Here is a 15,995-nt window from a genome sequence, read left to right on the forward strand (position 1 = left end):
CCCGGACTCAATCATCGTTCGTCGCGACTAAGCGCTCCTAGGATGATAAGCCCCATCCAGCCGACGAGTGGCTACGTTTATCAAAAACACTTATAACGCCGGCGGGAGAAGCATTATGGCGAAGTTCTATACGCCAGAGATAGCTTTTAATTATTTCATTTTTGTTTTCTTGAAGTCATCAGCGCGTCACCGCGGGAAGTTTGAAAAGTTTAAGGTCAGTACGCCACGTGGTGGCACTCACGCGAACTAAACACTCGTGTCCAGAAAAGCTGGATACGGATCGCTGATGCTCACAAAACCGATTTAACAGATTACATATTTTAATCGTTGATTGTTGCCGAAACGAAAGCTTTCGGCTTCAAATAGCTGCACCGATGGTATGCTTCCTGCGATAATAGAAAGCGCTTCTTTAATATTACTTACGTGTTTGTCACCCTCCTCCCCTCCGTTCGAGCATCTCGAGTGCATGAGAGCTCACCTTTGGCCGTGTGGTTCTGAGATGCCTGTCGACGTCTGCTTAATCAAAGAAGTAGACAGGGGGGAACAGCTTTATTTATTTATTTATTTATTTATACATACTGCAGCGCAATTTGCGCTATAGCAGGAGTGGGTTAAGAAAATGTACAGAAAATGCATTGGAGTATACAGCGGTACAAGTGAACACTAATAAAGAGCACAGATGAAAAGGAAAATACACAAAAATACAAGTGAACACTTTTACAAAAGAGCACTGGTGAAAGAATACACAAGTTATACAAATGCTGCCAGGCATACCCATGCCTGATTATGCCCATACCCATACCCATGATTATGCATCTGGGATAGCGGTTGCAAAAATTAGGGATGAGCAAGAGCGAATGGATCCAGGTAATGAATTCCAGTCTTCGATTGAGCGGGGAAAGAAGCTGAATTTGAACATGTTAGTACGTGCGTAGTAGGGTATTAAGTTTGGTCATGATGTCTTCTCGTTGATGATCCCGGCGTGAAGTTAATGTAATTATCATTTGAGAGCCTAACTGAAGAATTGACAATGGAGTGCAAGAATTTAATGAGTCGACACGGCGACGAGAAGAGAGCGTGCTTAGGTTCAAGGAAGAAAGTGCTAAAGAGGGCGAAAAGTCTCGATCGTAACGATGACATATAAATCGCACAGCTTTTTTCTGTATAGCCTCTAGTTTATTAATTTCTAGCTGCTTATGCGGGCTCCAAACTACAGATGCATAATCAAGAACAGGGCGGATTAGAGATTTATACATTAGTAGCTTTGTGTCTTTAGGAGATCGGGTTAGCGTTCGCCTCAAGTAACCTAATTTTTTTAGTGCTTTACTGCATATGTAGTCAATGTGTTTGGACCATGACATGTTATGCGTAAAAATGACACCAAGATACTTATACTCAGAAACCTTATCTACTGTACGGCCATTGGGCTAGGCTGCAGTGGGCTAGGCCCATATGCTGAGCTGTGGGCTAGACTGTGGGCAGTGGGCTAGACCCATATGCTGAACTGCAGATATTTAATGAAACATAAAACACCGGTTAACGTACTGCTTCACATTCAGCAAAATAAAACACAAACGCATGCTGAATATAGTTTATTTGCTGACAACAAAGCGACTCATTGCAGTTGGTTGCACATGACACTCTAAAGATATCAATAACAAGAAGGCTGCAATTCCTCACAAATAAAGAAAACCACGCAATAGAAGCCAAAGTACAGTGAGTGCGCTGTTTGAAGCTGCGTCGCATTATGTCAACGTGTGTGTGTGCGTGTGTGTTCAAATGCGGCATATGCTTTACAACTTGGAGGAGCGGAGCGCCCGGCCGGTGGGCCGTCCACATTGCCATGGTCAACTTTCTTGCACAGTGCAATAAGTATTCGAATCTGGCTGTCAAGTCCTGCTTCCTAACGTAATGGACAAGCGTCTAGCACCATGAGCAGAATTGCGTCTTCGGATATGCACACGATGTTAGCCGTACCGCCGAAGCGGCGGCGCTCGGAAAGCGCTAGCCCAGCTCGCAGTGCGGCCAGGTTGATCTAAGTAGCCACGACAAGGTAAATATACCTGGTAGCGAAGCTTCCATAGGTGCCCATACGTTCAAAACATGGTGGTCCATCGCCGTTTCATGGGGCTTAGCGCCATCTGTATGTGGTGGGAACACTTCCGGCGGAAGAAAAAATAACGTGACGCCATGTCCCTTAAAAGCAGAAGTGACGTCATTTTGTTTTCGAAGGCGCGAAATTTGTTTGGATGTTCTTCCTTTGGAGCTATATATTCAATGCCCCGCCATTCGACTTGATGGGCATTTCGAGCTTTCAGCGTGGAAAGCGATGCAGGAAAAGGCCAGCCGTACGGTTGTCGAAGTCGCATCCCTGCGCAGAATATACTTTCTTTGGAGGCCGACGAAAGCTTTAGGTGTAGAGTGCTGATCCTATTGTCAGATGCCAAGTCCGTCGGCCAGCGCAGTCGCACGAAAACAACTACACAATTATCTGGCGGTCGTAACTCACTACTTTTGACTGAACAGATTAAGAAGCAATGAAGCTACCCGCGTCACCAAATTCAGACAAACTTCGACAAGCAAGAAAGCACAAATTGTGAGGGGGGCGTATTTCAACAGGTGATACGAGTGCGCCTTTCTGCCCATTTCAAGACGTGCATTGCACTTCGGGTGATAGTGGCGTCAACGCCCCCTGTAGCGATGGGCGCTGAAAAGAAATGCATTTATTAATAATAATAAAATTAAACGCATTTATTCAACTCATCACGAGTACACAAAATTGACTAGGAATTTTATTTTCGTTGAATGAATTTAACTGTGTCTCGTTTGAATTAAAAAACGCGTTTTTCTTTCCCAATGTTTGTTCCCTCCAAACATAGTCGCGCTTCGATCGCTGCTCCCATAAACCCCCTTGCTGATGTCGGTGACAACCTGTACTGAACCGCTTTTCGCCCGAAGCTTCGCGACCTATTTGAATCGACTTGGCCATGATAGCGCCAGCGCCGCTGGCATTATCTGCCGCAATGCTTTGCGCGGTCACCAGTGCTTCCCCTTCTAGCAACCGTAACACCACGACATATTGGCGAAGTCGCAGATGCATCGCAAGAGCTTCTGCATGCCACCGCTTGCTTTATTTTAAAAGCACGAACGTGCTATATGACTGTCAAGGGCGAGAAATAAGATTTATTAATTAATACTGCAGCTCCAGCGGTCGTTTAGTGAGCTTGACAAACCACAAAATTGCTCTTGTTTTTCGCAAAACCTACGCTTCGCGGTGCCAATAAAAATAAAAGAACGTGCCCCTCGACAGAAGGCCAACGTGAAAAATAATGGCTGCGGGGCCGCCACCATCTGTCTTCAGAAGAGACCCTCCGTCGTTCTTGTGAGCTGTATAAATGACAAATACTTGATAGACAACGCGCTGACCTGTGACCGGCTGTTCGCTGCGCGCTTATCGATAACCTCAACGCTCTTGTGTCGATCTGGGCTGCGGCGAAATGCCGATACCGAGGGTGCTGATTTCGCCTTATTTGCCCACTAGCCGCGCGCGGGAAAGCGACCGCTATCTTCCGACGACGATCGAAAGCGTCTAAATCTTAACAGTCCCGTTCGTATCTTGACCAGCCATTACGCATCCCATGCCGACACCGTCTACCACACTGCGCTGGAATGTGCAGGGTCGGGGAAAAATCTTGTGCTTTGGCACTCCTGCTATTATTGCATGGTCAGCTATATGGTCGAAGTGCAGAAATGCTCGGTTAGGTGTCCAACTTAGGAGTCCAACTCTACGACATGCCTCCTCCTGGGATCGTGATTTTTCTAACAAAAACTTGAGAATATATGGTACTTTTTTAAGCTTCACCACTGCGTATCATAATTCTGTCGCCTAAATCGTAGGCTACTTATGTGTATTTTTTACCGTTGCCATTGTATGCGAACTTGCACATGGGCACCACATATGTTATTGCGTACAGTTTCCGCACTGTAATTGCAGCAACGTGTTTTGAAGGACTCCTGGGCAGTGGCTTGTCTGTAGGCTTATTTGACTGTAGAAAGGAGCATTATTCTACTTATAAACATTTTTGATGTTTTACTCCTATTTCTTTAAATGTTCACACATCAGTTTACTATTTCCTCTTTGTTAAATTGGTAATGCTTTATCTGAAAGAGAAGTGAGGTGGATACTGTCGCCCATGCACTTAGCCTTTCAACAAAAATTTGGATCAGTATTTGGATGCCAAATTTTTTCTGATAATAATGCGTTCACAAATGAAGATTCGTCAAAGCCGGGGTTACAGCCCGCAAAAAATGTTCGATGTTCATGTTTCTAGGGATATGCAACTTTTGTTTTGGGCCTTTTGCTAAAACCAAAACACGTGGCAAGAACTTTTCTGCTGTCTGATGTTTCTGCAGTGGTGCCTAGAGAGCGCAACACGCAGTTGCTTCTCAATGCACGTCGCTATCTTCTATTGCTCAAATTGCCCGGCATTACCAGCTGTAACATTAGTAAAACTGACGCTTAAGAGAACAGCGCAATGAAATTGACGATGATGGATGACACAAGAACGGCTGATTTAAAATATACATATATTATTTCCATGCATTCGCATACGTGTACAGAACAGCACAGCCCGAACCGGTACAGTAGGCCGGCTGCCTCACGACACAGAGGAAATTAAAAAATATATGCATAAGACTAGAATATGAATTCCAGAATCGATTGCAATTATGCCCATTGCAGTATGATTAACCTCAAAGGCAGGTGCTATTGCATATGTAAGCCATCAGAATACACGCGGCTAGCGCATCGGCTGTGTAAACTTCTTGGTCAATAATTGCGAGATCACTGTGCGTTTATATGCAGCAACTTTCACGGAGCAACGCTATCGACGACTGAATGACTCAAGACAAGCTGCATGACGGCCGAATGGATATCCGCACGTTCCCTCCACTCACGCTGCGCGACCTGCGTCATTGGCCGCGTCCTTGAGCGACAGGGTCAAGTTTCCTTCGCCTCACTCGTTCAGCTTTCGCTCGCTACGTTGTCACGTGCCGCGAACCCTCACACCAACAGAGGAGAGAGATTCCGTCGGGCTATCTTAGTTGCGCGCTTCTCGGCGTCGCCGCGCTGAGCAGCTGGTGTCCTTTGCGCAGTTTCTACAGTAGTTCGATTAGCAGGCCGCGGAAAGCGCTCTTTGCAGCACAGTATTTCAACAGGTTGTCTGAGCTGACCCAGCTACTCCTCCTTTGTCAATAGCCGCCGTCTGCCAGGTAAGGAACGTGCCATCTCTTTCGTTTGCGATATTCGTAAAGCCACGTAACCAATAAAGTCCGTATTGTGCACAGGCCGTTAAATGAGCATCCTTCCATCCAGAGGCACTGAATGCCGCATTCGCCAAACCGTTCTTGGGCTAAATGTTTCGTACAAGAGCGTGGGAGCCAATGTTTACGTCGGACATATCAGCTTAGGTGGCCGTCCAATAGGAAACAGTAATTGGGATTGGAAATCTTTGCGAAGAGTAGCCACGATAGCGCCACCGCCGCTGGCGTGATCTGCCGCAATGCTTTGCATGGTCACCAGTGCTTCCCCTTCTAGCAACCGTAACACCACGACATATTGGCGAAGTCGCAGATGCATCGCAAGAGCTTCTGCATGCCACCGCTTGCTTTATTTTAAAAGCACGAACGTGCTATATGGCTGTCAAGGGCGAGAAATAAGGTTTATTAATTAATACTGCAGCTCCAGCGGTCGTTTAGTGAGCTTGACAAACCACAAAATTGCTCTTGTTTTTCGCAAAACCTACGCTTCGCGGTGCCAATAAAAATAAAAGAACGTGCCCCTCGACAGAAGGCCAACGTGAAAAATAATGGCTGCGGGGCCGCCACCATCTGTCTTCAGAAGAGACCCTCCGTCGTTCTTGTGAGCTGTATAAATGACAAATACTTGATAGACAACGCGCTGACCTGTGACCGGCTGTTCGCTGCGCGCTTATCGATAACCTCAACGCTCTTGTGTCGATCTGGGCTGCGGCGAAATGCCGATACCGAGGGTGCTGATTTCGCCTTATTTGCCCACTAGCCGCGCGCGGGAAAGCGACCGCTATCTTCCGACGACGATCGAAAGCGTCTAAATCTTAACAGTCCCGTTCGTATCTTGGCCAGCCATTACGCATCCCATGCCGACACCGTCTACCACACTGCGCTGGAATGTGCAGGGTCGGGGAAAAATCTTGTGCTTTGGCACTCCTGCTATTATTGCATGGTCAGCTATATGGTCGAAGTGCAGAAATGCTCGGTTAGGTGTCCAACTTAGGAGTCCAACTCTACGACATGCCTCCTCCTGGGATCGTGATTTTTCTAACAAAAACTTGAGAATATATGGTACTTTTTTAAGCTTCACCACTGCGTATCATAATTCTGTCGCCTAAATCGTAGGCTACTTATGTGTATTTTTTACCGTTGCCATTGTATGCGAACTTGCACATGGGCACCACATATGTTATTGCGTACAGTTTCCGCACTGTAATTGCAGCAACGTGTTTTGAAGGACTCCTGGGCAGTGGCTTGTCTGTAGGCTTATTTGACTGTAGAAAGGAGCATTATTCTACTTATAAACATTTTTGATGTTTTACTCCTATTTCTTTAAATGTTCACACATCAGTTTACTATTTCCTCTTTGTTAAATTGGTAATGCTTTATCTGAAAGAGAAGTGAGGTGGATACTGTCGCCCATGCACTTAGCCTTTCAACAAAAATTTGGATCAGTATTTGGATGCCAAATTTTTTCTGATAATAATGCGTTCACAAATGAAGATTCGTCAAAGCCGGGGTTACAGCCCGCAAAAAATGTTCGATGTTCATGTTTCTAGGGATATGCAACTTTTGTTTTGGGCCTTTTGCTAAAACCAAAACACGTGGCAAGAACTTTTCTGCTGTCTGATGTTTCTGCAGTGGTGCCTAGAGAGCGCAACACGCAGTTGCTTCTCAATGCACGTCGCTATCTTCTATTGCTCAAATTGCCCGGCATTACCAGCTGTAACATTAGTAAAACTGACGCTTAAGAGAACAGCGCAATGAAATTGACGATGATGGATGACACAAGAACGGCTGATTTAAAATATACATATATTATTTCCATGCATTCGCATACGTGTACAGAACAGCACAGCCCGAACCGGTACAGTAGGCCGGCTGCCTCACGACACAGAGGAAATTAAAAAATATATGCATAAGACTAGAATATGAATTCCAGAATCGATTGCAATTATGCCCATTGCAGTATGATTAACCTCAAAGGCAGGTGCTATTGCATATGTAAGCCATCAGAATACACGCGGCTAGCGCATCGGCTGTGTAAACTTCTTGGTCAATAATTGCGAGATCACTGTGCGTTTATATGCAGCAACTTTCACGGAGCAACGCTATCGACGACTGAATGACTCAAGACAAGCTGCATGACGGCCGAATGGATATCCGCACGTTCCCTCCACTCACGCTGCGCGACCTGCGTCATTGGCCGCGTCCTTGAGCGACAGGGTCAAGTTTCCTTCGCCTCACTCGTTCAGCTTTCGCTCGCTACGTTGTCACGTGCCGCGAACCCTCACACCAACAGAGGAGAGAGATTCCGTCGGGCTATCTTAGTTGCGCGCTTCTCGGCGTCGCCGCGCTGAGCAGCTGGTGTCCTTTGCGCAGTTTCTACAGTAGTTCGATTAGCAGGCCGCGGAAAGCGCTCTTTGCAGCACAGTATTTCAACAGGTTGTCTGAGCTGACCCAGCTACTCCTCCTTTGTCAATAGCCGCCGTCTGCCAGGTAAGGAACGTGCTATCTCTTTCGTTTGCGATATTCGTAAAGCCACGTAACCAATAAAGTCCGTATTGTGCACAGGCCGTTAAATGAGCATCCTTCCATCCAGAGGCACTGAATGCCGCATTCGCCAAACCGTTCTTGGGCTAAATGTTTCGTACAAGAGCGTGGGAGCCAATGTTTACGTCGGACATATCAGCTTAGGTGGCCGTCCAATAGGAAACAGTAATTGGGATTGGAAATCTTTGCGAAGAGTAGCCACGATAGCGCCACCGCCGCTGGCGTGATCTGCCGCAATGCTTTGCATGGTCACCAGTGCTTCCCCTTCTAGCAACCATAACACCACGACATATTGGCGAACTCCCAGATGCATCGCAAGGGCTTCTGCATGCAACCGCTTGCTGTACTTGCTGTACGTTTACGTCGGACATATCAGCCTAGGTGGCCGTGCAATAGGAAACAGTAATTGGGATTGGAAATCTTTGCGAAGAGTAGCCACGATAGCGCCACCGCCGCTGGCGTGATCTGCCGCCATGCTATGCGCGGTCACCAGTGCTTCCCCTTCTAGCAACCATAACACCACGACATATTGGCGAACTCCCAGATGCATCGCAAGGGCTTTTGCATGCAACCGCTTGCTGTACTTTGCTGTACGTTTACGTCGGACATATCAGCCTAGGTGGCCGTGCAATAGGAAACAGTAATTGGGATTGGAAATCTTTGCGAAGAAGGACGAACATTTTCGACAAATGTGGGAGGAAGTTGACGTAGGCGCCAAGAAACGCGAAGCCTTATCCTACTTGTGGGAGTGCTTTTGAAGTGTTATCGTAAACAAAGCGAGTCGATGCCCTCAAGCTAACCACTGGTGTTTCATGACGGGAACAAGTAAATTATATAAGGCCTGGCTCGTGCGGTGGTATATAATACGTCTATCCGGAAATGACTATTATCTATGCTTTGGGTAAAGTGCAGTTTTCTGGCGCACTATCACTCAACTGTGAGCACACGACTATTTCTCACTACGAGAATCTAGCTCCCTATAATTATTTTCCGCTCATATCTTGCAATTTCACATTTAAGAATAGACGTGAGGTTGATGTCAACCCGTAGGAAATAATTATTATTTAAACTACAAATTTATGCATCTAGGCTAGCGTTCAGCCATCTTCGAGGCAAACGATTGCCACACAATAGGATGTGGTTATATAGTCTGTTAAGTAGATTTTGTGAGATGGTAGACTGCGCAAGAAATGAACCTTTCTTGCATAAGAACATGCAGCTACGCGGAAGTAAATTTATTTTTTAAGCAAGCGTTTTGACAGAATACAGATGCGTTCGCATAAATTTAATTTCCTGACACGTACGGAACTCTATGAACCTTCTTTGAGCGCGTGCGCGCGAAAATCAGAACGACTGCAAATCAACAGATCTGTGACTTTGCACTTCGCATAATATAAAATGATCTGTCAAGGGTACGGCCCGGAAACCAGTATTTCTTGCAAATGGACTCCTTGGGGCTACCTTCAATGATTTAAAAGTCCCCGTTATTGCTGTTAGCCCCCCCCCCCCCCTAGACTATCCGAGAAAAGCAAATCCCATTGTGGCATGGAGCTGTAAATAGGCTGTTTTTTTTGTCCTTTGTCCCCATGACCACTGACTCTCACTACTCCTTCAAGACAAGATTTTTTTTTTTTTTAAAGCAAACGCTGACCGTGTTCTGCCTTCGCAATACACAATGTGAGATGACATGTGACGATGGCCGTTTCGTATGGACGTAATGTTGCGCATGTTCACTCAACAGGCTCCCGGTTTATCCTTGACGCGTAATTATTTCCTGACTTCAGCGACTACATTGAATGTAGCGGGGGTCTTTGTATATGGACGAACCTGCGTATGCCTGTCATGAAGAACGTAAATTACATTTATTCTTCTGGTGCGCTCGTCAAGGCATCTCTGTGGGTGTAACTAATCAGCTTAATTGTCTTCTACCTATCCTTAACTTCTGTTTCGGTTCCTTCCTTCCTAAAACGAAGGCAGGTGTAGTGCCTCTCTTGGAAGTATTTGCCATAGTGCTCGCCGCCTCTTTTCATTTCTGTCCAGCATATCGTGTTTCACAAGTAACAACAATGGCAGTGATATTGTTATTATTATTATTATTATTATTATTATTATTATTATTATTATTATTATTATTATTGGAACAAGAAGAAGAAGAGCACTTAAAAAGTAAATCACTACATTATTTACCGTTCCCACAAACAACCTCAAGGTCTGAGTGCTGGCGCAAGCTTACATTAAAAAAATAAGAATAAAAGACTTCAGGGAACAAGAATAAAAGACAATGACTAAAATGAGCAATTTTGAAAACAAAGAGTGTGCATACAACAGAGCACGCTGTAAATACAAAACAAAAAACATCATAAGGATATTTTAGGAGTGTGTAAAACACTGACAGAATAGCCCGAAACTCCGAAAGGAACAATCACAGCGACTTATGAAACATATCGAAATCACGAAAATAAGCGTTATAAACATTTAACATTCAGTGGATAGTTTAGTGTTGGTGATGACAGGCAGAAGATGGAATGGTATATGTTCCCTAGTGGTCTTGGGTGGAATACGAAGCACGATACAACTGAGGGGTTCGGTGCAGGTGATGATATTGTGAAGGAGTATGAAAAGGAAGAAACTGTCAGCGCAATTACTTCGGTAGTGGGGTAAGAGCAAGGACAATAATCCAAAGGTGTCAGAACAGGCTCAAGCGTCCATGTTAGCGGAGCGGTGATGATATATGCCTAAAAATTTTTCCTGCGCCCGATCTATGCCGCTGCGGGATCTGGATTAGACAGTGATGCCAATATGGCCTCAAATATACCACTGTAAGCTCTTAGAACTGCGGAGTGGACGCCTTCAGGGCTGTAGGATAGGAAAGCCTTCAAGCGTTTAAGTAATGCCCTGATGAGTTTTACATGGAACAATGCAGCACCAAATGTAGCAACCGTCGTGTAGTGCTCACTGACACGAGCTTTAAAGTTTCGAATAAGAAGAAGTGGGCAGAAAAATATTTCGCGACAACTTGGACTTCTACTCCGCAAGAGTTGAGCAGGCCAAAGCGCTGTCCACACTTGCTAGAGCACTTGCGGATTGCTTCCAAAATTTCGTCGAGCGGCGGGAGGCACTGTCTCCAGGAATGCAATATATGTGTCGGGATCCCTTCTAAAGAGAGGCTTTCAGAGTGTACCAGAAAGCGGAATTAATTTCAACACTCACAAGGCTGAGTAATTGTGGATTTTCCAAGGGCGCAATTTTTATACTTTACGGCAGCTATAAGCTCACATCGGAACCAGTGCGAATATTTGGGGAATCTGGAAAATCTATTTTTGCATACTGCCCATAACGAGCTCCGTAATGTGGTCTACTTGGTAATCAACACTGGATTTCCCTGTAACCAGTGGATCAATGCTAAACAAAACATCATATAAACCAAGATGACACCCACGCTTTGAGGCAAAGCAAGAGGATTCATATTGACACGTATACTGTACTTCTTTATCTTTAACAGACGACCACTTCTCACCGTCTAACAAATGTTATCGCACAGCGCAGGAAGCGCCTGCATTTAAAAAAAGTTTCTGGAACGTTATCCATGGTTCCGCCCACTGTCTTTCACCGCAACTTGTGTAATCTGATTGCATGTACGCACGACGCGAATAGTGTAGAACTTTGTGGAAGACACGCGGGTCGCAAGCGCTTACTCTGGAACGTTCGACGACTCATCTATGAAAGCCGACGCGCCTGACCCGCTGATCAGATTTTCGACGATCGCCGACTGTGTTCGCCGCTGTTGCCATTCTTTGAGTGCAGCCTGTTTTAGAGGGCACAAGTTCGCCCAATGAAACGCTAGTTTCGTCATTCGCAGTTGGGCTGCTTTCTTCACCGTCACTACCACGTGATAATATATGCCACTGCAGAAGAAGCTCTGTCTCAGGGCTGACACAGAGGCAGTTATCGCAGCGAACTGGCAACAGCAATCATTAGGCCACCATCCTTTCTTTTAGATCGACTGAAGTATCGATTGGTGCGGAGCACATTGTAGCATGATGCCAAGAACTCTCAATGGGGGATTTCACTGGTGAACCCACTTTCGGAAATAGGAACAATGCGCAAGCGTTTTGGTAAAAGGAGCACACGACTTTAATATTTAATAACACCAATAACTATAGCATCATCCCAAGCGCTGATGAAAGTGCCACTCAGGCAGAAAACTTATTGCCTGCGAAACCACGTTTTTAACATGGACACATTCATATGAATGATCTAAAGAGGGACTTTGTGTTTTAAACGAAAACAAAGTAGGTTGGGTTGCTGGGCGTTAAAACGGCGGAAAGGAATTATGTGCGCTGGAGAGAAGCACACGTGAGCGTCTGATCTTTCCGTTTCTTTTCCTTTCGACCTTATTCCGCTCAGCTATACAACATGATGCACCTACTGGTACAACAGCCAACGATTCCGAATATAAATTTCTTTGATGCAAAAGTAAGCGTGACCCTTCCAATCGCGTGTCCTATAGGACGCAGCAAAATGTCTTACGGAGATTTTTTCATAAGTGGCGTGGCCCTCTAGACTAAATATAAGATTTATTAGCTTTACTTTTATTTGCTGCAGCCTGTAGCACGTTATATGAAATGTTTGGTGCAAGGCGACGTCCTAGCATCTCAGACATTGAACTCTACATTTCCGCACTGATGTGATCGTTAGTGCACTGCTTCGACGCACGATTTCTTTATGGTTAAATAGTTAAAGGGCGTTGGTCAAGCTGGTTTACTTCCAGTGGATTCACATGGGCAGTCTATAGATATCACCAAGAAAGTAGGTGGTGTGAGCTAGAATGGGATCTATAGTCTAGCGAACGCTCACAGCGTAATCCTCAATGGTGTTGTTTTTCTTCAACACGTCATGGAATAAATATGCTAGAGCGTTAAAACTGGCGCATGTAACCGCGAGCCTCTAATGCTGCCACGTGGCACAACAAAGTAAGAAATATCGAATCTATACCAGATAAAACACACTAATGTCCACTAACTCAACCATGCATGCTCTTAGTAGTCCCAATACGTGGATCAATGTGTGACCTTATAACAGTAATCCTAAAGTCGCGGGTCGCTGACGGGTGACAGGTGAGGCGATTAAGGCGACTTCAGTAGAAGGCTCACCTTGCTTTCGAGAATGCCGTGTGGTAGTGGAAAATGCCGTGGTAGTAGCACGCTGTGGTAGAACACGGTGACGTTACGCGCCAAAGCATTAAAAAGCTCCTCACCAAGTTTGGCATCAAAACAGACATGTGCTACGTATTTCGCATGGTGCTCATCTTGTTTGCAAAGTAGTATATCAATGCCCATCGCAAACGCTGCCAAAACCTCAATACGGAGAAGCTGTTCTTTGGAGTAGCCACTCGGGCCACTAGCCAGATGACGTCACATTGCGTCACTTTCGTTCCCTACACAGCGCACCAAGAGCCGGCAGGACTGGGACACACTTGGGTACCACCGAAGTGCAGGTAACGCACAGAAATGATCCGGGAAATAGGTAACGCAGCAACAAAATCATAAATAGTGAAAAGCAAAAGAGGCAGCCTGGTTTCGTAACCAAGGAGACGGAAGTGGACGTTTCCACTACAATATGAGCCGAATAAGAAGATAAATATTAGTAGCAGCCACTGGTCGAGGTAACTAAATAAAGCCGCCGCGCGCTTCCTCGGCTCACCGCTTTGAGAAAATTTTTCTTCCCTATCTACCACATGTAAACGCTTTGAAATTCATGCTACAAAACGCTCAATGGGAAGGGAGTTTTTACTCCAACTTCACAAAAACTCCCTATTGTACAAGGTGGGGCACCCTTTCAAAGAAAGCGTCTTCCGATCCATGAATTCCAATCAGTACAAAAAGTAACGTGCCACTTAATTTTCTGTTGTCTTATTGCTGCGAACCTATGCTACATTTTGTTTAAGAAAATATTAATAACTGGGTCGAAATCATCCGTCTCTATTGACAATTATTTTCTCACAGAGTTGTACTACGCATTTTTATTCACCATAGGCAGCCAAAAATGGAGATTGAAACGGAACACTCATTGCAGTTTTTTATCGCCTCATGTGTAATGAAGCAAACAGAAATAATTAACATGTAGCACCACAATACAACAGATGATCACATATTCAGTACACTATAGCCAAATGCATCCTAAAGTGACACAACCTATCAAGACATCAAATGAATACATATATTTCAACAAATTCTCCATTTTGTATAATTAACTTAGTATTTCATTCGAATATCAGTAAATTTCTCAATAGATTTACTTCCATATAAAACCATTTCTAGAATGACGCACGCATCCGGCTGTCTCGCGCTTGGTTCTCGTGAATCGTACTTTCTAGTTTAAGCAATTCGCAAAGCCCGGAATAATGTCTGCTGCTCCTTTATTTACAGGTGCCGCTCCGATAATCAATAAGAGAAGTAAGCAAGCATTGCCGTCATGGATATCAACCAATACAGGGACGTGGATGGCTTATGGATGCACAAGTTCTTTCACGAAGACTTAATCCGCTCCACACTAGCATACAAGCCACGGCAGGATGACATCTTCATCGTAACGTACCCAAAGTGTGGCACGACGTGGACGCAGTACCTCATCCTCAGCATACTATCTGACGGCCATCCACCAAAAACAGTTGTGGACTTCATGTTAGCATCGCCTTTCATGGAAATGATGGGCGCTGAAGCGGCAGACAAGATGCCAAGACCGGGTCTGTTGAAGACTCACCTCCCTTTCAAAATGCAGCCTTACTCTCCTGAAGCCAAGTACATCTACGTCACGCGCAACCCGTACGACGTCTGCGTGTCATTCTACTATCACATGAAGGGCATGACACCCAAGAATGTTGACATCTCGTTCTCCAGGTATTGCAAATTATTCCTTGAGGGCAAGACCTGCTTCGGAGACTACTTCGACCACTTGCTCTCCTGGTACGCGCACCGTAATGACCCAAACGTTCTGTTCTTCACCTATGAGCAATTGAAGAAAGACACAAACTTCTGGACACTCAAGATTGCCGACTTTATGGGCGAGCAGTACGGGAAGAAGCTTCGCGAGGATCCTGCCTTATTGCGCAAAGTAATCGACGCGTCGAGCCTCAAGAATATGCAGGGCATTTTCAACGACCAGATGCGTACGATTGTAAAAGACATGCTGAGCTTGACTCCAGACAGGGCTATCAAATCAATGGAGGTTTACAGGGAAATGCTCGCTCACGAGGAGCCATTACACGATAATGATGGATTCGTTCGCAAGGGCATCGTTGGAGACTGGAAAGCTCATTTCACGAACGAGCAGATGGAGGATATGAAAGCATGGATTGCCAAAAAGACCGATGGGTCAGATGTTATGGATTTGTGGAAGGATCTGGAACTACCATGAGAGCGACATTTATTTTACTGCGCGCGGCCAGGCAACAGCTTCAGTGCATATTTCCTTTCTAGTCGGCGCTGTGAAGCTGTGTGCAAATTTCACTTCAGGTTTTCTCATATCCCAGAGACTTAGCAGCCACTTTCTTATACGTTCCGGCATATAATTACAGTTTATGTCCAAGCAATTTCATTATTTTGAAGTTTGGTGAAGTGCTTCGACATGATGATGAGAACATACAATAAAAACGTTTCGTTTTGCTGTTTTTGCTGAGATGCCAGGGAAAGTTGCTGCATGGGGCCTGTGAAGATATACTTGTTCTATAACTATCACTGATTCAATGTGTATATATGTGCTTGCGCGTGTGTGCGTTGTGTGTGGGTGGTCTTTGGCGGTGTGCAGGGGGTCTTGGTGACTTTCGGACCCTATTATAACAAAAATGACCTTTCCATGCGACTTCCTCGCTTGGTGAGTATTTTCGCACGACGAAGTTTCTTGGTTGCCTGTTTTTAAATCGTTAATTTTAACAGGGACACACACCTAAAAACTGTGGCTACAAATGCGTAGCAACAGACACACGAGCGCACTCCTGTGTCTTAGCCTCTTTTTAGTCCTCTTCTTGTGTGCCAAATGTGCTGTTTCGGGGCAACGCTTCTTGACAGGTCAGGTGAACGAAGCACTCCGATAGCAGCGATAACACTCGTCTGCGTATTTTGACATGTACACGG

General features: G+C 45.3%; 1 protein-coding gene across 2 annotated transcripts; it reads left to right on the top strand.

The window, feature by feature from the left end:
• The first annotated feature begins 5,074 nt into the window (after positions 1 to 5,074).
• On the top strand, positions 5,075 to 15,532 carry LOC135906764 (sulfotransferase ssu-1-like). 2 transcript variants are annotated; one of them, XM_065438343.1, is made up of 3 exons: positions 5,075 to 5,271; positions 7,403 to 7,536; positions 14,292 to 15,532. In XM_065438343.1, the coding sequence occupies exon 3, from the start codon at positions 14,338 to 14,340 to the stop codon at positions 15,277 to 15,279; it is 942 nt and encodes a 313-aa protein (XP_065294415.1). In that variant the 5' UTR covers positions 5,075 to 5,271; positions 7,403 to 7,536; positions 14,292 to 14,337; the 3' UTR covers positions 15,280 to 15,532. The 2 variants fall into 2 exon arrangements, with proteins under 2 accessions (XP_065294415.1, XP_065294413.1); XM_065438341.1 differs by lacking the exons at positions 5,075 to 5,271; positions 7,403 to 7,536 and adding an exon at positions 7,615 to 7,809.
• The last annotated feature ends 463 nt before the right edge of the window (positions 15,533 to 15,995 follow it).

Source organism: Dermacentor albipictus, chromosome 7, assembly GCF_038994185.2.
Source record: "Dermacentor albipictus isolate Rhodes 1998 colony chromosome 7, USDA_Dalb.pri_finalv2, whole genome shotgun sequence".
Lineage (NCBI taxonomy): Eukaryota > Metazoa > Arthropoda > Arachnida > Ixodida > Ixodidae > Dermacentor > Dermacentor albipictus.